The sequence below is a fragment of the Vulpes vulpes genome, chromosome 5 (assembly GCF_048418805.1).
Source record: "Vulpes vulpes isolate BD-2025 chromosome 5, VulVul3, whole genome shotgun sequence".
NCBI classification, from domain to species: Eukaryota; Metazoa; Chordata; class Mammalia; order Carnivora; family Canidae; genus Vulpes; species Vulpes vulpes.
In genome coordinates, this window is record NC_132784.1 from 112,541,157 (window position 1) to 112,564,200 (window position 23,044).

A 23,044-nucleotide genomic window follows, 5' to 3' on the forward strand; every position below is an offset into this window, starting at 1 on the left:
CAAGTTGAGAGATATTCTACAAAATAACTGGCCTGTATTCTTCAAAAATGTCAGTGGCATAAAAGACAAAGGGAAGTTACAAAGCAGTTCCAGCTTAAATGATACTGAAGAAACATGACAAGTAAAAACAATGTGTGAACCTAATTAGCGCCTGGATGGGGAACAGGAGGTCTGTATTTCTATAAAGTGCATTATTTGGGACAAATGGAAAATCTGAAACTAAATGTATGCTGGATAAGAGTATATCAATGTTAATTTTCCTGAATTTGATAACTGTGTTTGTGTAATTATATGGTTATAATGTTCATGTTCTTAAAACAAGTATTTAGAAGTAAAGCATCATGGTGTCTGCAACTTAATCTCAAAGAATTCAGAGAAAATACTAACAATAATTAAATATACATCAGCCTGGACTACACTGAACTCTCAATATTAGACCAGGTGTCTAAAATAATCTAACATACAAACACAACCTAAAATACATGGAACTACAGGTAAACACAGCAAAATATTAACAACCAATGAATTTAGGTGAAAAGTATATAGAACTCCATTGTACTATTCTTTCAACTTTTCTGAAAGTATAAAATATTTCCCAAATTTAAAGTTTAATATTCTTATCCTTCCTTCTACTACTACCAGATGAGAAAAATAATGACCACAATCACTAAATTTCTAGCCAACCATCTACAATTTCCTTTCATAAATATCCCCAAAATCTAAACCAACAACCCACTGCTGTTCCCTGAGGGAAATAAAAGTTAAGTCCTAGTAACACTCCACAAGTTTAGAAACTTACTTTCTGATACAGAGCTGAGGACTAAGGTGGGCACGGAGGCAATGACGGCCAACATGTCTGCAAGATAAGAGAATAAAGAGTCAATGGAGGGGGGCACCTGCTTGGCTTAGTGGGTGAGTGGGTGGAGCCTGAGATCCTGGATCTCCAGGGTTGTGAGTTCAAGCCCCACGTTGGGTGTAGAGATTACTTAAAAATAAGGTCTTTGGGATCCCTGGGTGGCGCAGCGGTTTGGCGCCTGCCTTTGGCCCGGGGCGCGATCCTGGAGACCCGGGATCGAATCCCACGTCGGGCTCCTGGTGCATGGAGCCTGCTTCTCCCTCCGCCTGTGTCTCTGCCTCTCTCTCTCTCTCTCTGTGACTATCATAAATAAATAAAAAATTTAAAAAAAAAATTAAAAAAAAAAAAATAAGGTCTTTTTTTAAAAAAAGAGAGAATGAAACCAATGATGTACCATATGTTGGCTAACTGAATTTAAATTAAAAAATTTAAATTAAAATTAGAAAAAGAGAGAATAAAGAATCAACACACATTTAGAGATCAATTTCAGTTTATCAACTTCTCTATTTTTGTACCATATTAGATTTAGGAGTGGAGGAAAAAATTAATAACACGATAACAAGGGCAGTATCAATGTCCCTGAGATTATTTTTTAGTTGGAAAGCTACAACTTTAAATAACTGGAGAACAATCACATATATAATCTACAAAGGCAAAATAAAGTTTTAGCTGAACACAAATAATACATGGTAAAAGAATAATCAGAGTTCGTAATGTTCAACAGGGCAATGCAGAATGCAATTTTTTTTAAGATTTTATTTTTTTTTTAGATTTTATTTATTCATGAGAGATATATATATAGAGAGAGGCAGAGACACAGGCAGAGGGAGAAGCAGGCTCCTCGAGGGGAGCCCAATGTGGGACTCGATCCCGGGACCCTGGGATCATGCCCTGAGCCGAAGGCAGATGCTCAACCACTGAGCCACCCAGGCATCCCATGTGATTTTTTTTTTTTTTAAAGATTTATTTATTTAGGGATCCCTGGGTGGCGCAGTGGTTTGGTGCCTGCCTTTGGCCCAGGGCGGGATCCTGGAGACCCGGAATCGAATCCCACGTCGGGCTCCTAGTGAATGGAGCCTGCTTCTCCCTCTGCCTGTGTCTCTGCCTCTCTCTCTCTCTCTCTCTCTCTCTGTGTGACTATCATAAATAAATAAATAATTTTTTTAAATTTATTTATTTATTTATGATAGAGAGAGGGAGAGAGAGAGGCAGAGACACAGGCAGAGGGAGAAGCAGGCTCCATGCCAGGAGCCCGACGCAGGACTCGATCCCAGAACTTACGCCCTGGGCCAAAGGCAGGCGCGAAACCGCTGAGCCACCCAGGGATCCCCGATTTTTTTTTTAAGTTAGGTCTTAAAGGAAGTGACTTAAGGGGTAAGTAAGAATGAGAATGAGAATACATCTTATTCACTGTTGCCAAAGGATGAAGAAGGTTGAAGAATAAGAGGTTTGTGGGAGAAGGATCCTAAATATTAAGCTATCATTTTAGGAATTACCATTAAGTTCCAGACAAGCTGGATGAACTTCAAGTCAAAAAGTCTCTAATTGGGCAAAAAGTGTGGAAATGCAAAGATTTCTCTAACCACGTGAAGAATTACATGAGGAGTGTACACAAGTTTTCTACTAAAAAGTTGCTATTTCTACTAAAAAGTATATATCAGTACCAGAACTGCTTTTCAAGTCTAAAACCAAGATGTGCCCAGGCAGTCTATGTAAAGTGAACTTCACTGATCCAGAGCTCACACGGTATTATGAAAAACATGGCCACTATGTCTCTTTATTTACATTATTATATCAAATCTTTCCAAAAGTATTTAAGAAAGTTATCGGAGTGAATTTCTGGGACTAAAATTAAAAATACATTAATTTTACAGAAGTTTGTCATACATCTACTCTATATAAGGCATTGTGGGGATAAAAAAATCTCCTTGTGATCCAATGGTCTTCTAAAAAAGCTCATGGTGTCCCTGACACCATTGGTATTAGATGCATAAAGAGTTCAAAATCCCTATGCTTTACACCAGGGGGGAGGAAGGTCCACTACTTGAAGGCAAAATAATCCAATCAACACTTCCTTCAGCTCTTCCTTCTTTCCAGCTTTGGAGGCAAGAGGTGAATACAGACATTGTATACCCAAGGCTCTCAGAAAGAAGTGGGAACAAATGTCTTCAATCAATTGAAGTAATTGTGGCTCTGAAGTTGCAGGGCATGCATTCCTTACACCAGGCTAGGTCCTGTCACTCAGCTACCCGGCAAGAGTTTGCAGATGTGGGTTGGAATCTACAGCACTCTCTGTCTAGTGCTATTGTTTCCCAGACAAATACCAACATAAGCTTTCCACAAGGCTCTCACAGAAACTAGCTGCACAAACTCGATAACCTTACTTGAAATATGACAAAAGTAGGTATCTATCCTTGCCTTTCATGTGAAATCAGGAACTCTGAAAAGTCCTACCAAGAATTGTGCACTATATGTTATAGCTAAAAATAGTACTTTTTTTTTTTTTTAAGATTCTATATATTTATTTGAGAGAGAGAGAGCATGAGCAAGAACAGTAGGCAGAGGGAGAAGGAGAAGCAGGCTCCCCACTGAGCAGGGAGCCTGACACGGGACTCAATCCCAGGACCCAAGGATCATGATACAAGTTGAAGGCAGACGCTTGACTGACAGAGCCACCCAGGTACCCAAAAAGACATAGTACTTTATTTTTAATTAACAAACCAGAATGTATCCTTCTGGTTAGTATTGTTCCCTTCTAAATACATTATACATGTCTACCCAAAAATGTAATCATTGCTCACATCATTTTTGAAACTCTTCTCTGGGTTAGGGTAACAACAGTGATACAGAAAGAATATTAAAATAAAAAAAAACACTGGAGTTCTAGTTCTGCGTGTTGTGTAATTTTATGGAATCACTGAGCTGCAGCTTTTTCATTTGTGAAATGGGATTGGTAAGACTAAGACCTACCTTATTGGTCGCTGGTTGGATTACATAAGAAAATGTACAGAAAAGCATTCTCAAAACTGTAACATTGTCCATATATATATATTACTAATATTTCATTGGTCTCCCCAAGGTCTTTAGAATTCACATCACATTCTTTTTAAAACCTTCAGCGGTGGTAAAAATATTCATTTGCTGAAAATGGATTTGGCTTTTGGAAAAAAAAAACACACAAAAGTTACTCAAAGCCAACTCTGTTTGATCAAACGAAATAAAATCATTTTTGGTCTAAAATAAGATGTGACTATAATATAATGAATTTCTCTTACATGACCTCTAAACGTGATCTGATGGCATGCCAAAAAGTTTCAGAAATATCTGGGGTAAGAGCAACACTAAAATAGATATATAGATGGATAACTTTGAAGGACAAGATGAAGAACATTCTATACAAAAGTTGTCATTAATGGCTATTAGCACTCAAAGTGCCCCAAGTTACAACACAAGTTACCCTTCATCTCTTATTATCTCTCAGCTGCACATACAGGTAAGGCATCACCCGATATTATTCAGGAAACTTTGGTCCATTTAGCCTTTATCCTTTTCATTGCTTGCAAAGAGGATGATAAGAGGAGCTCCTGAACTGCTCTCCCTAGCATCATTCTATTCCCTATCATTCAATATTACCAGAGCTAACTTACTGAAAAAGCTCATTTCATTGCTCTTCTGACCCAAAGTCTTTTAACAGTTCCCTGTTGCTTATGGTATAAGGTCCAGATGATAGCCAAACCAACTCTCTGGACCCATTCTCCCACTGATCCCCTTCAGTCCCTTATACATCTACCACACCGAATATTACACCACACCCAGACACAACAAGCCATCTAGAAGCACATGCCTTTTTGCTCGTGCTGCTCTTTGAGTGGAATCTCCCTCACACTCAGATAAACTAATCCTTCAAAACCCAACAACTCCTGGATGGCGACTTCACCATTTCTTTAGCCTTACTTGCTGCACCTGTTGTGCCTCTACACCATCTCTTCACATCTCTATATCAACACATATTATGTTGCTTAATAATTAATCTATTTACTTATCTCCTCTGGTAGACTGAACTCTTCAAGGAAAGGACTGGAATGCTTGGTGTCCAGAAGACTTATAATGTCTGACACACCGAAGAGGCGCTAAACAATGGTTTGGAAATGAATATGCTTATTTTAGAGAGCAATCTTATATATTTAAATCTTATTTTTAGAGGTGTTTCACATGTAGCATTTTATATAATGAGTGATGTGCAGACAGTGACTCTTGGTGACTTTGTGCATAAGCAGCATGAACTTCTTTACACAGGAGCCTAGCTGTTCTTAGCTTAGTTCTCTATCTCCATCTTGGCTTTGGCAAGTCATTCCTCGACTGAGTGCCAAAGGAGCACGCATCACTCAGCTGGTCATTCATTCCTGGCTAGTCTGTGAACCATTTAGGGAGTATACAAAATATAGAGCACTACTCAAAAGCCATGATGTATGGTACTCTGAGAACTAATAATCTTTAGTTAACCAAGCATTAGAAATGTTCAATCAATAGTTCTTTTTAAGTGGGCCCAAGTTATTGCTATTTTCATTCACAAATGAGGAAACTGCAATCATGGAACCAGTCACCTTGACTTACCCAAAATAAATGGAATTTGTGACAATACTAGAAATAGAAACCAGCTCCTAGAATTTCTTAGAAGGTATTTTCCTCTGGGGCACCTGGGTGGCTCAGTGGTTGAGTATCTGCCTTTGGCTCAGGGTGTGATCCCAAGGGTCCTGGGATTGAGTCCGCATCAGTCTCCCCACAGGGGGCCTGCTTCTCCCTCTGCTTCTCATGAATAAAATCTTTTTTAAAAATTCATAATTTAAGAAAAAAAAAAGATATTTTTCTTTGAGGCTATATCAAACAGTTCCAAATCCCTGCAGTGAAACGGAATTTGACTCAGAACTTCAATAAGAAAAAAAAAGGGGGGGGAGGAGTGCATGGGTGGTTCAATGGGTTGAGCCTCCAACCTGATTTCAGCTTAGGTCATGATCTCAGTGTTGTGAGACTGAGCCCTGGAACTACAACTGGCTCTGTGTTTGCTCAGTGAGGAGTCTGCTTGAGATTCTCTCCCCCTCCCATGCATATGCTCTCTCTAAAATAAATAAATAAATCTTTAAAAAAATTTTTTTTTTTTAATTCTCTATGTCCTCTTTTAAGAAAGCCCTTGTGAGAGCAACCCCGGTGGCCTAGTGGTTTAGTGCCATCTTCAGCCCAGGGCATGATCCCGGAGACCCAGGATCAAGTCCCATGTCAGGCTCCTTGCAATGGAGCCTGCTTCTCCCTCTGCCTGTGTCTCTGCCTCTCTCTCTCTCTCTGTGTCTCTCATGAGTAAATAAATAAATAATCTTTAAAAAAAAGAAAAAGATTAAAAAAAGATTAAAAAAAAAAAAACCCTTGTGAGAAAAGGAGAGAGGTGCCCTTCCCATGAGCTTCAGATTACCACTAATGAAAAAGAGGCCTATTTCTTAGCATCTGAATCCTAGTGGTGGCAGTCCTACACATTTCAAAAATGATACTGTCTGGACATACTTAATGAGTGCGATAATTATCGGCTTCCAAACAACAATCCTAAAACTCCTAAAATGAACTGTTCAGAACCAATATAACCATTTCAAGCTAAATGCTAATTCTACCAAAAGTCCCTGACATCTACTAAAATATGACATACCAAAGAATTCAAAAATCATCCAATTATGGTAAAACTACCTGGAATAAAGAACGCAGTTCTGGTAAGATTGGAGCTGGCACACCTTAGGGGGGGGGGAAAAAGATACATTTGGAAATGGGAGGCAGGGAGAAAAATGATGGATTAAGATAACCCAGTCCTGGGCAGCCCAGGGGGCTCAGCGGTTTAGCTGTGCCTTCAGCCCAGGTTGTCATTCTGGGGGTCCCACGACGGGCTTCCTGCATGGAGCCTGCTTCTCCCTCTGCCTGTGTCTCTGCCTTTCTCTGGGTCTTTCACAAATAAATAAAATCTTAAAAAAAAAAAAAAAAAAAAAAAAGATAACCCAGTCCTGATCTCCACTCCAAGAGGAATTGTTTTGTCACCGAGCAAAACTAAATAAAGTCCCTCTATTTTTATACTGGGTCACTGAAGTGGAAAGAGAAATGAGAGGATATTTGGGGAAATCAGGAATTAAATCTCAACAACATTAAGACTAACTTTCCATAACAAATAGTTTCCAAAAATAGGCCTGGCACGACAGTGTGCTGGCACTTGTGCCAGGAGTGTCTGAAGTCACTGCAGCCGCTGCGTCCAGAAAGGCTCGGAGTACAGAATGAAGCCTAGAAAGAGGACAGCTCGGAATGGAAGAAAATCTGGGGTACCTCGTACAGAAAAACTGGGACACCCACTCCCCCCTTGCCCCACCCCAAATAAAAAGATGAATTAAAACTGAATTCCCCAGGCTGCTTTGGGGCAGCGCAGTAGGGGGCCAAGCCTCCAGCCCCCTCCTCCAGGGGCCGGTCCTGGAGCCCACCCGCTGCCGGCAACTAGTGTTTGCAGGAGTTACAAGCGAGGTTTGCACCAAGATGCCTCCCCCCGAGGCCCAATCGCTGGACAAGACATCGAGGTCGTAGGGGATGATCCGCTGACCTCGAGGTGCTGTTACTGCCCCGGGGCCCGGCTCTGGGTGCGGCCCAAGCGTAGTCTGAGGATCAAGTACTGGAATCGGGGGAAGTGGAAGGGGCGACAGCCGCGCGACCCGGCGGTAGGGAGTAGGGACGGGATAACGGGCCGGTGACCCCGCGTCACCGGGGCGCCTGGGGGATGCGACGGGCCCTAGGGTTCCACGGCGCGCGCGGCACGCACGCCCACGGGCCCTCTCCCTGCCCAGGCTCGGGGCGGACAGCCGTCAGCCAGACATCAGGGCGCTGCGGGCCTCCCGAGGGCCACGGCCACCGACTCCCAGCCCCAGGCTAAAGTCACCTCGACAAGAGCGCAGCCATCTTGAGTTCCGGCCTGGACGGAAGTGACGTCCAACGTCTCCGCCGCCTCGGGGATGGGGCGGGTTTTCTGTCACGTGACAGCAACAGCTCTTTAAAAGGAACCGGAGCTGTTGCCTAGCAGGGCTCTTCGGAGTGGAGTTCCCCGTGCGTCTGGCTTCCCTGCCCGGTGTCCCGGCGGGAGGTTAGGGACGAACGGCGCTGACCCAGACTCCGCAGTCAGCGTCGTACCTGCGAACCTAACTCATTCTGTTTTCGCTCTGCTGGACATCAGACTCGCCCTGATTCTTCTCCAGCATCTCCGCCGCCGCTCGTCCCCGGGGATTGGGCGGCGGGGGGGGGGGGGGGGGGGGGCACCGGGGAAACGGGCTTCGTCCCATTTTAATGAGAAGCTTCTGCAGTGCGAGGAAGGAGCGCGAGGCCTACGCAGACCGCCGTCCCGGGACCGGGGCACCTGCCCTAGCCCGGTGCCCCTCGGTCCCTGGGCTGGAGCCGCCGCCGGCGCTGGACGCCCACGAGCCGCGCACAGCGCTCCTTTGTGCCTTGTCTCAAGCTGTGTGGGTGACACCCACGGCCAGAGGCAGCCGGGCCGGGGGACAACTCGCTTTGATTTCTATGCACACACGCGGGGGGGGGGGGTGTTTATATATATATATTAGTTTAGTTATAGTTGTTATATATAGTTATAGTTATTCTTTTATATATATATATATTCTTTCTTTCTTTCTTTTTTTTTTTTTTTGAGGGACCCAAACAGCAATCAATTGCACAGCCCTTGTGACTTAAGAAAAAGTGAGTGCGAAAAAAAAAAAGTGAGTGCGGAAGGAATAGGAAAGTGAAAAAGTTCTTGGGTCTCTCTTGCGGGCAGAGCCCAGGGCAACTTCTATTCTGCAATAGAACATTCCGCGACGTTAATATTCAGATCTCATTTATATTTAGCACTCCTGCACTTCTTTGAGGCTTTAAATAGCACAAATTCACTTACTTCTTCATGAAAATAACGTTTTGCATTTCTGTAGTACTTGACAAAAAGTGCTTTTATAGACTCTGGGACTGGAAGAGACCTTATTTTTTTTTTTTTTAAGATTTCATTTTTTTATTCATGAAAGACACAGAGGAGAGAGAGAGGCAGAGACGCAGGCAGAGGGAGAAGCAGGCTCCATGCAGGGAGCCCGATGTGGGTCTCGATCCTGGGACTCTAGGATCACGCCCTGGGACAAAGGCAGGCGCTAAACCGCTGGGCCTCCCAGGGATTCCCTGGAAGAGACCGTATTAGAGGCTCTGGTTTTCCATCCAGCGCAGGTATCTCCTCTGCAGCATTGATGGCCACTGGTTTTCAAGACTCTGCTCTAACACATTCGGTAATGGTTACCTCAAAACACAAGTTTCATTAGTGAACAGCCTAATCATTAGAAAGTTGTTTTGGTAAAATACAGTTTTCAGGGCTCCTGGGTGGCTGTCGGTTAATCGTCTGCCTTCCACTCAGGTTACGATCTCAAGGTACTGGGATCTAGCACCTGCATGGGGCTCCCTGCACAGCAGGGAGGCTGCTTCCTCCTCTCCCTCTGACTCTAGTCCCCACTTGTGCTCTCTCCCTCTTTCTCTCTCTCTCACTCACTCTGTCTCAAATAAATAAAATCTTTTTTAAAAAAATACAGTTTTGGGGCACCTGGCTGACTCACTTGGTGGAGCATATGACCCTTGATCTTAGTGTTATGAGTTGGAGGCCCACATTGGATGTAGAGATTATTTACAAATAAAATCTTCAATAAAGTAATATTTTTTTTTTTAAAGTTTATTTACACAGGCAGAGGGAGAAGCAGGCTCCCTGTGGGGAGCCCAACGCAGGACTCAATCCCAGGGCCCTGGGATCATGACCTGAGCCAAAGGCAGATGCTCAACCGCTGAGCCACCCAGGCATCCCTAAAATAATAGTTCTCTGCTGTTGAACTTCAGTCATTGATCCTACTTTGGCCTTCTGGCACTTCTCATTAACAAGTCTAAACAATGTCTCTTTCACTTAGCTATTTAAATTGTTTCATATATATATAAACTTTTTGCCAGAGTATGTGAAAGTACTTCAGAGAATTCAAAGATACAAACATGTAATTGTCCTCAAGAAACATATAGCCTTAGCAGGATTAGTAAGTAATTAATACAGCAACGAAAGTAGCAATCCCATGAAAGAGGTATAGGTAAAAGGGGTGGGTGGGTGAAAGCAGAAAATGATTATTTGCAGCTGGGGAGGTGGGGTTAGAGAGGTAGATCAAGTCCTGTGTATAGAGAGTCCCACAATCCAAACCCAATACTAATCACAGAACCCACCATCTCCTGTGTAAGGTGAAGACAGGTAGTTACCAGGAGCCTGTGGCTTTACAGATGAACCTGCAGTGGTCCCACTGCCAGAACAACAGTGGCCTCTCTCCTCAAATTACCCTTTCGAGTCCATAATTGATAGAAATTAGTCACGCTGAAATTCAAACAAGACATTAAGTCAAGCCCCTTATCACCAGGGTTTATCTCAAAAATAAGCAGGAGGGGAAAAGCAGGAGCTAGCCAAGGCCTGATAACAGAGAAAGGGGGAGAAAGAAGGGAAAGCATTTCAAATGGAGTATGAGAGGTCCCGTGAAAAACAAAATCATTTCAGATAATCTCAGGGAGGGAAACAAAGGAGGCAACAAACAGGAGAGCCTTGGTCTGAATGATTTTTTTTTTTTTTTTTTTGGCTGGATTTGTCTTAAAACTCAGCTCTGATCATGTAGACACTCCCATTCCTAACCCCATCCATACATCACCCCAAAACCTTCAGGAAATTCTTATCATTAGGATTGAGTTGGACAGTTAGGTGGTGAGGGCTAGGGTCCCCAACAAGAAAATACGGAGTCAGGACAGCGAAATAGAACAGCACTGACATCCTGTTTTGCAGCTGAGACAGGACCACACTAGCATTCTGCTTTGCAGCCTTTGCAGCACTGACTTCTGTAAAATGTCCTAAAATAAGGCAGTTAACCACGAGGCATTGGTCACATCACGGACAAGGGGCTGTTAAGACACAAGCCCCTGGGTGTAAGCCAAGAAAGACCATCCGCACAGAGACACTAACCTACTACGTAGACACATATGTGACCAACTCATATGGTCACATATGACCCGACTCAGCACACCCTGATGGCTTGGGAGACTTCCACACAAGAGCTCATAAGACCCCTAGACCAGACAACTCCGGGGGCAATCTTCTTGGGCCCCCCTCCCTGGTCGGGAGCTTTATACGACTGCTCAATAAACTCTGCTTTCCTGACCTCCGCTCCTCGTCTGGTCCACTCTTCATTCTTTGAAGTGGGGCGACCAAGAACCAAGGCCACTAAGGGAACAAAAATCCTGTAACCCTATGATGTACAGTTAAACCCCCCCTCCTTCGTCTACCACTTACTGCCCTTTTCCAACTGGCTTCAATTTTCCTGTACAGATTTGTTTCTGATGACCCCGTTTAAGCTCCCCCAAGTCAAGTCAAAGTGCAGAGCACAAGATCTGCCTTGAATGTGCTCAGTACTCCACAGACCTCCCCAACACACTTGCACGCGTGCACACGCACACACGTATCTTCCTACCCTCTTTGTTTTTGCTTTTGCTGCTGTATCTGCCTGGATACCTTCACTACCCATTCCTTCTAGACACAACTTCCCCCTCCTCCTTCTGAACTTCATATATTTTATTTATTTAGCTATTTATTAAGTAGGCTTCACACCCAGCATGGTGCCCAGTGTGGGGCTTGAACTCACAACCCTGAGATCAAGACCTGAGCTGAGATTGAGAATCGGACGCCTAACCGACTGAGCCACCCAGGCGCCCCAGTTCATTTTTGTTTTTAATCTCTGTTGCAAACCTGACATTTGTGAAGTCTCGGGCTTATTCAAGCAGATCTGGTGTGTCCACCTCGGTGCTCTCAGCACTTCGTTCATCTCTCTGCCACAGCAAGCATCGTGGTTTATTATATTGGGTTATTAGTGGGTTTGTTCTCTGATCCTCCCCCTCTCTGCACACACCCCCGACTAGATTGTAAACTCCTTCAAGGAGAAACTTATTTTTTATTCCTCTTTCTGTTATCCACATACCCATACTTTGCATGTGGCTGGCACTCAATACGATGTTGTCACCTTGTTCTAAATTGAAATGGGCTTAAACTGCAGCATGAGGCATTGAAACGTTCTCTGATGATGAGGGAAAGGTCCAGGGATTCTTGCATGGATATTTTTCTTTTTCTTTCTTTCTTTCTTTCTTTCTTTCTTTCTTTCTTTCTTTCTTTCTTCTTCTTCTTTTTTTTTTTTTTTTGCCTGGATATTTTCCAATGGAGAAAAGCTCTATCAGGGAAGAAGGGAAGAATCACCCAGGATGTAGGGAGAGGAAAAAAAACAAAAAGGACTCCCAAGTGACCTGGTCATCTCAAGAAGCCTGTAATGCAGCCTATAGTCATCAAAAAAAAAATAATAATAAGGGATATCCCATTTCCAGGTGTTCTGGGGGAGCCACTCTCTGGGAAGGAAGCTACCAAGGAATCCCTTCTCGTGGCCTTAGGATTCAGGTTCCCCTGGCCATCTATCCCTCAGAGAAGTGTGTTTATGTCCCTTTGCTGTCCCTCTCCTTCACCCCCCCCCCCCCCAGCATTCCAGCCCAGGACAGGAGGAGGCCAGCAGACACAAAGCCCTCTGTGTATGGGGTGGTATGTGTCCCCCCCACCCCGCCACCCAGAGGACACAATGCCCCTTCTGCTCCCTGTGCTCTGCCCCCTCCCCACCACCTCTCAACGGCACATGCCAGGCTGCAATTGGTTACTGGCTCAGGACAGCCCCCTCATCCTGGGGCCCCAGGGGATTTTAAGCAGATTCCAGGAACCCCCGCTCAGTCCTTGTCCCCCACTCTGCCAACCCTGCAGACGCTCCAGGCCCCAGCCCCTGGCCCAGCTATGGCTCCTGGGGCTCCCTCGTCCAGCTCCAGTCCTGTCCTGGCTGTGCTGCTCTTCTCTTCTTTGGGTAAGTGGAGCCACCCCAGCCTGGGCACCGTGGGGCTCAGGACACCTCTCAGCAGCCTTCTCACTGCCTTCCTTTACTCCCCGGTGCACCCAAAGAGCGAGCAGGAGCAGGAAGGTGATACTTTATTTAGAAGAAAAAATCTATATCGTTCAGAGGGAGGCAATAATCAGAGAACTTCCCTGAGGTGGGCCTGACTGGGCCCAGGTTGGAAAGCTGTAACATGCCTCCAAAGGCATGTTGGGTTTGTCGCATGGTAGGAAACGGGATCAGACTCCTGGGTTCTGGTCCCTACTCGTTCCCTAGTAGTGTGTGAGGTGCTTAACCTTAGTTCCCTAAGTAGAAAAGTCAGGAAACATGATCTAAGGAGTCCAGGGTTTGTGATCCCAACTCCTCAAATCCTTTGTCTCTTTGTGCCTCAGTTTCTCTCTGTGGATCCATTGTCTGTTATGTGGGTGAACAAAGTAGAAGGGAGATTCTAGGACATTCTAAGATCCTGTCCATCTAAAGCTGGCTTCCTTCCTAAGTTGACTAACCCCATTCCTAACCCCATGGTAGGTGCTCGGTGAGCAAGACAAGGTCAAAGTATGATTATTTGAACAGATTCTTTGCTTCTCCAAGCTGCCCCCAAACTGTACAAGAGATGAGCAGTAGGCAAATTGTGGGTGAGAAGAACTGCTCAGAACATCCAAAGTTATCTGCTGGCAGCTCTTTGAGTCCTAAACCCAGAACCCATACTCTTCTGGGTGCTGTACTGGACTATTCTGGGACACCCAGAGAACATGTTAAAGATAGGGAGTTGAAGAAGGTCATGGTGAGGGACATGGGGGGAGGGAATCTTGGAGAATAAGGAAGAGAGTTCTGTCCCAGAACCTGTCCCACCCATAGAACCATTGAGCAGAACTGAAGAGCAGTGGTTGATATTAGAACAGAAGGAAGAGAAGTTAGGTGCTTTGGGGAGAAGCGAGTCACTCATATCAGATATTGAGGTGGGAGATTTGAGACTGTGGAGCAGGAGTGGGGAGGGTGTTTAGGAGTGAGGGGGGTGAAGGGGTGGCAAAAGCCCCCAACACTGGTCGGACAATGGGTCTCTGTTTGTTTGGTTGCTTCCTCCTCCACCCATAGAACAAAAGGGTCTCCAGTTGCCCCCACCCAGGGCCGGCCCACACACATAATCTCCCTGGAATGGCCTTCCTTGTGTGGGTGAGTCTTGGGAGGGGCGCGGGGCCAGAATGGCCAAGAGGAGGGTGACGGGGGTCAGACCACAGCAGGCTCACCCGCAGACTCATCAGAGCTCTGGGCCCGGGGGTCTTCCTCTGTACCCAGCTTCCCATGAGAGGGGTATGAGGTCCTTCCCACCCTGGCCTCCCAGCCAATAGCAAGCCCTACGGCAACCAGGGGTTCAGCAGTGAGGACCGCTGAGCCTGCGAAAAACATTCTTTCGCTATTTTCATTTTTCTTTTTCCTGCAAGAAATTTGAGTTTGTGATGCTGTGAAACATTATACAGCTGTTAACAATCAGATTGATTTCTCTGAATCCACATGGGTAGCTCCCCCAGCTATGTATATATCTCCTTAAGTGAAAAAACCCGCAGAGAATATGATGCAATGTATGTCAAAAGAAAAGAAAACTCCACAAAACAAAGCTATTTCACAGAAGCCCAGGTACCTCTTGAGTTTGTTGAGTCCATATTGCACTTGTTACATAGGAAAAGGTTACATGCTGCACTGGTAACAGTGGCCACCTCTGGGAGGGACCGCAGGAAAGGACTTGGTGGGAAGATGTCAAGAGGGACGCTTGCTTTATCTCTATGGTTTGAGTGGTTTATAAACAGAATGCAATATGTATTACCATATGACTTGTAATAAATTTTATTTTTTATTTTTTTAACTTAAAATTTAAAAAAAATTTTAATGTTAAGCCTGAATCCCAGGGGGTAACTTAAGAGTTAAATATTGACCCAAAGGGAAAGGGAGACCTAGAGACAGAATCCAGCTTCTGGAAGTCCTTGAGAGAGCTGTTACTGCTGTTCACTGTCTTTAACGGACGCGCTGAAGAGCTTGCTCCAGCACAGCGTCGCCCCCCAACTCCTCAGTTAGCCCGGACAGAGTTGGGCTTGAGGGTCGATCGTTGCTGCCCCAGCTTTCACTCAGCCTTGACCCCTGGTCTCGCCCCCCTTGGGTACACCTGTGCATCTGAGACCCCTCTCTGCTTGCAGTGCTGCCCCCCGCCCAGGCCATCGTGGTTTACACAGACAGGGAGGTCCATGGCGCCGTGGGCTCCCGGGTGACCCTGCACTGCTCCTTCTGGTCCAGTGAGTGGGTCTCGGATGACCTCTCCTTTACCTGGCGCTACCAGCCCGAAGGCGGCCGCGACGCCATCTCGGTGAGTGCAGGGGGGTGGGGTGGGTGGGTGGGTGGGTTCTGGCATTGGATAACGAAGGGGGGCTTAGAAGAACAATAGAGGGACACTGGGGGGCTCGGTGGTTGAGCATCTGGCTAGGGCTCAGTTCCCGGATAGTCCTGCATGGGACTCCCTGCGGGGAGCCTGCTTCTCCCTCTGCCTGTGTTTCTGCCTCTCTCTCTGTGTCTCTCATGAATAAATAAACAAAATTAAATAAAAAAGAAGAACAATAGAAAAGAGAATTTGGGCAAAGGAGGGGAAATCCATGACCCTAACGTGGGCAAGGTAAGCGGCAATCTGACCAGGGCCTGTCTACACTGTCTCCCCCACCCCCGACCACCCTCTCCAGCCCAGGATCCCTTACCCTGAGGCTAGACCCACAAGCTTCCTCTCATTCCTCATAGATCTTCCACTATGCCAAGGGACAACCCTACATTGACGAAGTGGGGACCTTCAAAGAGCGCATCCAGTGGGTAGGGGACCCTCGCTGGAAGGATGGCTCTATTGTCATACACAACCTGGACTACAGTGACAACGGCACTTTCACCTGCGATGTCAAAAACCCACCAGACATAGTGGGCAAGACTTCTCAGGTCACACTCTACGTCTTTGAGAAAGGTGTGAGGGGCTCTGGGAATATGGGGTGAGGGGTACTGGGGAGACCTGGGGGCCCGGGAAAGAGGCTGTGGGCCTGGCTGTTGCCCTTCAGGCTCTGGGAGGCGGGGAGCCGCTCACCTCCAGTAGCAGGGAGCAGGCATGGGGCTAAGGACCAAAGGTGCACGACCCTGCTCACTCCTGTCCTTTTCTTCCCGCCCCTCATAGTGCCAACTAGGTATGGGGTGGTACTGGGAGCCGTGATCGGGGGTGTCATCGGGGTGGTGCTCCTGCTGCTGTTGCTGTTCTATCTGATTCGGTACTGCTGGCTGCGCAGACAGGCAGCCCTGCAGAGGAGGCTCAGGTAAGGGGAGCCTGGCTCCCTCCCTGCACCTCCACCGGCTGCCTGGGCGCGGGGAGCCAAAGGGAAGAGGGCACTGCAGCGGCTCGGGAGGGGGCTTTGCCCTGGGGAGGGGGGCACAGCGACAGCCACCCCTTTTCCCTGCAGTGCCATGGAGAAGGGGAAATTGCACAAGGCCGGCAAGGACACGTCCAAGCGCGGCCGCCAGGTTAGCGGGACTTGGGGCCTGGACAAGCTGTGGGGCCCCCGGGGGGGGGGCGGGGGGAACAGGCACACCAGGCCGGCTAATGGATGGGTGACCCCTGCCCGCAGACGCCAGTGCTGTATGCCATGCTGGATCACAGCAGAAGCACCAAGGCTGCCAGCGAAAAGAAGTCCAAGGGGCTGGGGGAGTCTCGCAAGGATAAGAAATAGCGGTTAGCGGGCCGGGCGGGGGGTCGGGGGCCAGGGGCAGAGCCCAGCAAGGGTTCCCAGGTGGTGGTCATTGAGATGGAGCTACGAAAGGACGAGCAGAGCTCGGAACTCCGGCCTGCGGTCAAGTCCCCCAGCAGAACCAGCCTCAAGAACGCTCTCAAGAACATGATGGGTCTGGACTCAGACAAGTGACCACCCCCAGGCCCGCCAGAGCCGGGACCTAGGCTCCATCACCCGGCGAGGTGCTCCGCTCCTTAGCCCCAGCCCCGCCCTGCCCTCAGCACCCTGAGATGTAAGTTTCATTCCAAGGTTCATTGCCAGGCTTCCTGCCCACCCCCCTTGGCTCTGCCTTACGGGACCCCAGGGCTGACCCTACCTACCCTCCCTGGCCCCAAGGACTGTGTGTTTGGTGCCTGTCCCTCTGGCACTGAGAAGAAAGGGACCTTGATACCCCGCGCCTCAGCCCCAGGCCACCTGGCCACGCCATCCCTTGCACCGCCCAGCCTGTCCCCGTCCCTCCTGCTTTTCTTTCTGACCAGCCCTGTCCCTCCCCTCCATCAGGTGGCCCAGCCCTATACTGTGTTCTCCTGGCTAACACCCAGATCATCCACATCAGACTCTCCTTCAGGGTTTATTTAGGTTGTTAGTTATTTTTTATTTTTTAATCCATCCTTTGTTGTTTGTGTATCTGTGTCCTCCCCCCATGACTGAGTACCAATGACGTCATGTGGTTTTTGCAATTCCTCCCCCCCCCCATTAAATCCTTGATGGAGAGCCAGCCCAAGCAGAGGGGCCCCTGATCCTCAATCCTCAACTATAGGATTGATGCCCCTGACCACTTTGGAGCAGTGTACTGAGACTCAAGGTCATGGGGAAGGAGAGACAGAGAGAGACAAAGAATCCTCACAGGTCAGGGGATCAAGGAAGGGACAAATAAGCCTTAAGAAATGGCTTTTAAACAACCAAACAGAAAGGAAAAACTAATGGGAAATGGGGGGGAGGGGGGAGGCTGCACTCCCAGCCACAGGGGATTGTTAGGATTTTTCTACATTCTGTATATTTCTTCTCAAACCCCCAATGTCCTTAAATGTTTAATAAACACTGACATTTCCAGAAGTACTGCCTCCAGCTCCAGTTTCCTCAATCTCCTGGGAATATCCCTGCCCCAGTTTCCATCCCCAACCTCCTGCTTTCTCCCACTCCTCTCCCTCAGCAACTGGTTTCAGTTCAGACTTTGGCTCTATGGTATGGACTTCCGTGGTGTAGTGGAAAGAACTCTGAAATCAGCTGACGAGTCATTGAACAAAAATCCAGTGGGCTTATACTCTGGGCTAAACTGTGTGTCAGGCTCCGCATTTACGTGGGTTAAAACAGAGACTCCCTCTTTACCAGGATCTGAATTTTGAAAATATGTCAGCCACTCACTCGCTGTGTGACCCAGGGCTAGTTATTTGACTTTGCTAAGCCTGCTTCTGTATTTATAAACTCCGATGATACTTGTCCTGCTTAATCCCCAGGATTTTTATGAGACCCAAATGAGATCCTGTATACGGAAGCCTTTGTAAATTGATGTGCAACTAAGATATTAAGGATTAGTCCTTTAGGGATATTTCTACGTCTTGCTGAAAGGAGAAATACTTACACTTTACGAACTAGCATAAATTCCATTCGGCCCTAGAAAGACACACACACACAACTTCAGTTGGTTCACTATTTTATCTGTGCTGTTAATACCTCATTATCTAGTTTGTTGGTATGCAGATTTAGGTACACCGTTAATATCCTTGGAATACTTAGGTGATTGTGGAAGGACGTACACACATATCATTTTCCTGGGATGGTGGGGAGGGTCATTGATGGCAAAAAACAAAAAACAAAACAAACAAACAAAAAAAAAACAAGAGTCCTGCAAGTCATTTCTTCGCCTTGTTCAGAGGTTAAAGATAAGATTTTAAACACCAGCTTTGCCAAAAACCAGAGTCCTGTCATTTATTTCAAGGGGTATCTTTCACTTTTTTAAAAAGAAGAATTAGCCCAAATTCATTCTAATATAAAAGCTAATAGATTCCCCTGGGTAAATGCAAATCAAAACTACAATGAGATACCGCTTCACACCCACTAGGATGGCTACTCTCGAAAAAACAAAACAAAACAAGTGTTGGAGAGGACGTGGAAAAATTAGAACCTTTGTACACTGTCGGTGGGAATGTAAAATGTTACAGCTCTTGCAGAAAACAGTAAGGAGGTTCCTGAAAAAATTAAATTACAAAATTACATCATTCAGAAGTTTTTTTTTTTTTTTTTTTAAGATTTCATCCATTCATTTGAGAGAGAGAGAGAGTGGGAGCACTCACAAGTTGGGGGAGGGGCAGAGGGAGAGGGAGAAGCAGACTCTGCACTAAGCGGGAGCTGATCCCTGGACCCCGGAATCATGACCTGAGCTTAGGGAGGATGCTTCACTGACTGAGCCACCCAGATGCTCCTGTATTTGTTTATTTAAAATATATATATATAAATATATATTTTATATTGTATTTATTCATGAGAGACAGAGAGAGGCAGAGACATAGGCAGAGGGAGAGGCAGGCTCCGTGCGGGCACACTCAACCACTGAGCCACCCAGGTGTTCCTATTTATTTAAATTAAAGCTCCATTTGATTGTCACAGGGCAACAACCATCTTAAGCTGAATGTTGTTTCCCCCTCCCAGGTGAGGCCCACAGTCACACTACTCATTTCCTTACCTGCTTGACCACTCTTAATGTATGAATTTGCTACCCTGCCTCAAAACACCTAAGAAATTGGGCAAATATTTATGTGTGGGAGTAAGGCCGGGGTAGGGAGGCTGCAGGCAGCCTCCACACACAGAGCTCTCCAGGATTCCTCAAACAGGCCACCAGTCATGGTGCTCGCCTCCAGCTAGGTACTCCTCAAAGTCACCCATCGTCCCACTGAATCTTCTGTTACCTAAAGACTAAATTGTAAAGGTAACATCTAACAACGTATATGATAACATAAAATGAGAAGAAAGAGATGAATTAGACGGTTAACTTAGACAAGTAAACATCTAAAACAAGCAAATAAAAAATAAGTCAAGTCACTATCACCCTCGTTTCCATAATTGGTCAAGAGGACATAATTGATATTGAACTGCTTCCACCACTCATTCTATATTTCCCCTGCCTCAGCCAGAACCTCAGATAGTCGGGGTACTTCACCTGGTAAATTGACCACTTTATCACTCCACTGCTGACTCAAGATCTGAGCGCTCAATTGTCCTGCTTTTTTTTTTTTTGGTTGCTACATTTTTCTATTAACCTTTACTATCAGACATGGTAGTAGTGGTGCCCAGAGAATCCCCTGGGTTGCAGAAATAGCTCCCTGCTCCCAGTGTGCACCAGCAACCCAAATGTCCCCTAGGTTATCAGGATCTATCGCATCAGCCAGCTGAGTAATTCCTGATCCTCTTGATTGGGTGGTATATAGACTCTCAAGTGACCAGGTCACTGTCTCAGCTTCCAGGTCAATGGAACCATTGTGTTCACTGGTAGAAACACTCTCCCTCTGGAGACTAAGTCTTTCAAACCAGCAGAACTCAAAGTTGCTGAGAGAAATAAAAATTCTGCAGGAGGGTTATTAGGTGTGATAGTGGAAGAGCCACCCTGCTTCCCTGACCTCTGGATCCTATATGCTGGCTCTGGGGAAGACAACACCGTACGGTGGTCTCTGATTCAAAGCATATATTGCATCTTCTGAGACAGAATTCCATTCTTTCAGTATTGTCTCCCAAGTGTTGCCATGAGTAGTCTTCAGGAAGCCCTTCCACACTTCAAATAGGCACCTGCCTCCAGGTGATGGGGTAGGTATAGGGTAAGACCACTTAATCCCATGAGCACAAGCCCATTGTTGCACTTTCTTTGCCATGAAGTAGCTCCTTCGTTAGACTCAATGCTTTAGGGGATGCTACAACCCTGGGTAAGGCACCGTGTGAACCCACCGGTGGTGGTGCTACAGAAGCATTACAAGCAAAGAAGGCAAATCCATGTCCAGAATATGATTATTCCAGCGAGGACAAGCCCATACACCCTCTCTGTGATGAAAGAGATCCAGTATAATTAATCTGCCATCAGATGGGTGGCTGGCTGCTCCAGGGAATAATACGTACCAGGGACCCAGCGTTGGTCTCTGCTGTTGACAGATTAGTGTTCAGCAATAGTATTAACCAGGTTGGCCTTGATAAGGAGGAATTCTACATTGTTGAGCTCGTTGGTAGCTTCTGGGCCTACCAACACGGCCACTTTGTTCAAGAGACCATTGGGCAAGCACCAGGGTGAGCACGGAAGTGGCCTTTGGTGGGCATTCACAGCCCATTTTCAGCATTCCATTTGCACATCTCTTCCCCAGACTTCCTTGCCACCAATCTTTCAATCCTGTTCTTTCTGGTCTCTGACCACCCAACCAGTTACCATTAGTAACCGCCCTTGAATCAGAGTAGATCTGTCCCGCTGGCATCGCTCACACCAGATACCAGATAGTAGATGACTACTGCTCACCAAGGCTAGTCTTTTTCCTTCACTAAGAGAATTTCCCTTCACCATTGTCCTTCAGTGTCAGTCTTGAGGGAGCGATCATGCTATAGCTCTTCACTTTTGAAGATTTGTTTATTTATTTATTTATTTATTTATTTATTTAAAAATCTTTTTTTTTTTAAATTTTTTATGATAGTCACAGAGAGAGAGAGAGAGAGAGAGAGAGAGGCAGAGACATAGGCAGAGGGAGAAGCAGGCTCCATGCACCGGGAGCCCGATGTGGGATTTAATCCCGGGTCTCCAGGATTGCGCCCTGGGCCAAAGGCAGGCACCAAACCGCTGCACTACCCAGGGATCCCTAAAAATCTTTTTTTTTTTTTTATAAATTTTTATTTATTTATGATAGTCACAGAGAGAGAGAGAGAGGCAGAGACACAGGCAGAGGAAGAAGCAGGCTCCATGCACCGGGAGCCCGATGTGGGATTCGATCCCGGGTCTCCAGGATCGCGCCCTGGGCCAAAGGCAGGCGCCAAACCACTGCGCCACCCAGGGATCCCCCTAAAAATCTTTTTTTAAAAAAATATTTTATTTATTTATTCCTGAGAGACACAAAGAGGCAGAGACACAGGCAGAGGGAGAAGCAGGCTCTCTGTGGGGAACCTGATATGGGACTTGATCCCAGGACCCCAAGATCACACCCTGAGCCAAAAGCAGATGCTCAACCACTAAGCCACCCAGGCGTCCTCCAAGAATTTTTTTTTAATAATAAATTTATTTTTTATTGGTGTTCAATTTGCCAACATACAGAATAACACCCAGTGCTCATCCCGTCAAGTGTCCCCCTCAGTGCCCGTCACCCATTCACCCCCACAAGAATTTTTTTTAAGTAGGTTCCACACTGGGCTGAACTCAAGACCTTGAGATCAAGACCTGAGCTGAGATCAAGAGTCAAATGTTTAACTGACTGAGCCACCCAGGCATCCCTGATTTAATGTATTTTTGTCTTAGAAAAATGAAATTAACAAAACTATTAAGAAATTAAACTGGGGGGCAGCCCTGGTGGCTCAGCGGTTTAGCACCGCCTTCAGCCCAGGGCGTGATCCTGGAGACCTGGGATAAGGTCCCACGTCGGGCTCCCTGCATGGAGCCTGCTTCTCCCTCTGCCTGTGTCTCTGCCTCTCTCTTGCTCTCTCTGTGTCTCTCATGAATAAATAAATACAATTTTTTTAAAAAGAAAGAAATTAAACTGGGGGGTGGGAGTGGGCAAGTGGCCAGTCAGTTAAGCATCAGACTCTCAACCTAGGCTCAGGTCTTGGTATCAAGATTGTGAATTCAAGCCTGGAGCTGGGCTCCATGCTGCATAAGAAGCCTACTTAAAAAAAGAATGATACCGATATAAGATTAACAAGTTTGGGGATATCATGTACAGCATGGTTAATAGCTAATAATACTGTATCACATGCTTGAATCTTGCTAAGAGAGCAGATGTTAAATGTTACCACAAAGAAGAAATGGTAACTATGTGATGAGATGAGGAAGGTAGCTAATACTATGTTGCTCCTCACTTTGCCATGTATCAAATCAACAGGTTGTATACTCTTAAACTTATAAAATGTTATGGGTCAATTATATCTCAAAAAAAGCTGGGAAAAAAAGCTATATAAACATCATGTTCTATATTCCTTCCCAGAAGACAGTTTTCGTGCATTGAAATAAATGGAACATACAATGCTTGCAAAAGTCTTCGTGAGAAATTACAGCTAAAGAGCAGCGTCCTGTCCGTTAGGCCAGGCTCCATCAAGTTAGCAGGTTTTACTGGATTTCCTCACTCCTGGTTAGCTGTGCTCAGGAAATAAAAGGAATCAGAACACCTCTGTGGGAGGCAGTTACCCAG

At 46.2% G+C, this 23,044-nt stretch overlaps 2 protein-coding genes across 3 annotated transcripts in view; one reads left to right on the plus strand and one right to left on the minus strand.

Annotated features, from left to right (window-relative positions):
• The window catches only part of SDHC (succinate dehydrogenase complex subunit C), a 38,113-nt gene extending 30,230 nt beyond the window's left edge, over positions 1–7,883 (minus strand). Inside the window, exons 1-2 of one of the 2 annotated variants that reach the window (XM_025986311.2) lie at positions 7,809–7,883; positions 800–856 (exon numbers count right to left, since the gene is read on the minus strand). In XM_025986311.2, the coding sequence (XP_025842096.1) occupies positions 800–856; positions 7,809–7,828 (77 nt within the window). In that variant the 5' untranslated portion in view covers positions 7,829–7,883. Of the gene's footprint in view, positions 1–799; positions 857–7,475; positions 7,744–7,808 lie in introns of those variants that run through there. The other variant, XM_025986312.2, reaches the window with a different exon arrangement.
• Positions 7,884–12,682: 4,799 nt separating this feature from the next.
• MPZ (myelin protein zero) lies at positions 12,683–17,062 on the plus strand. The gene is given in 6 exon segments (XM_025986304.2): positions 12,683–12,852; positions 15,069–15,235; positions 15,658–15,871; positions 16,076–16,211; positions 16,356–16,416; positions 16,521–17,062. Coding segments are annotated over 6 exon segments (939 nt in total). The 5' UTR covers positions 12,683–12,785; the 3' UTR covers positions 16,815–17,062.
• Positions 17,063–23,044: the final 5,982 nt, after the last annotated feature.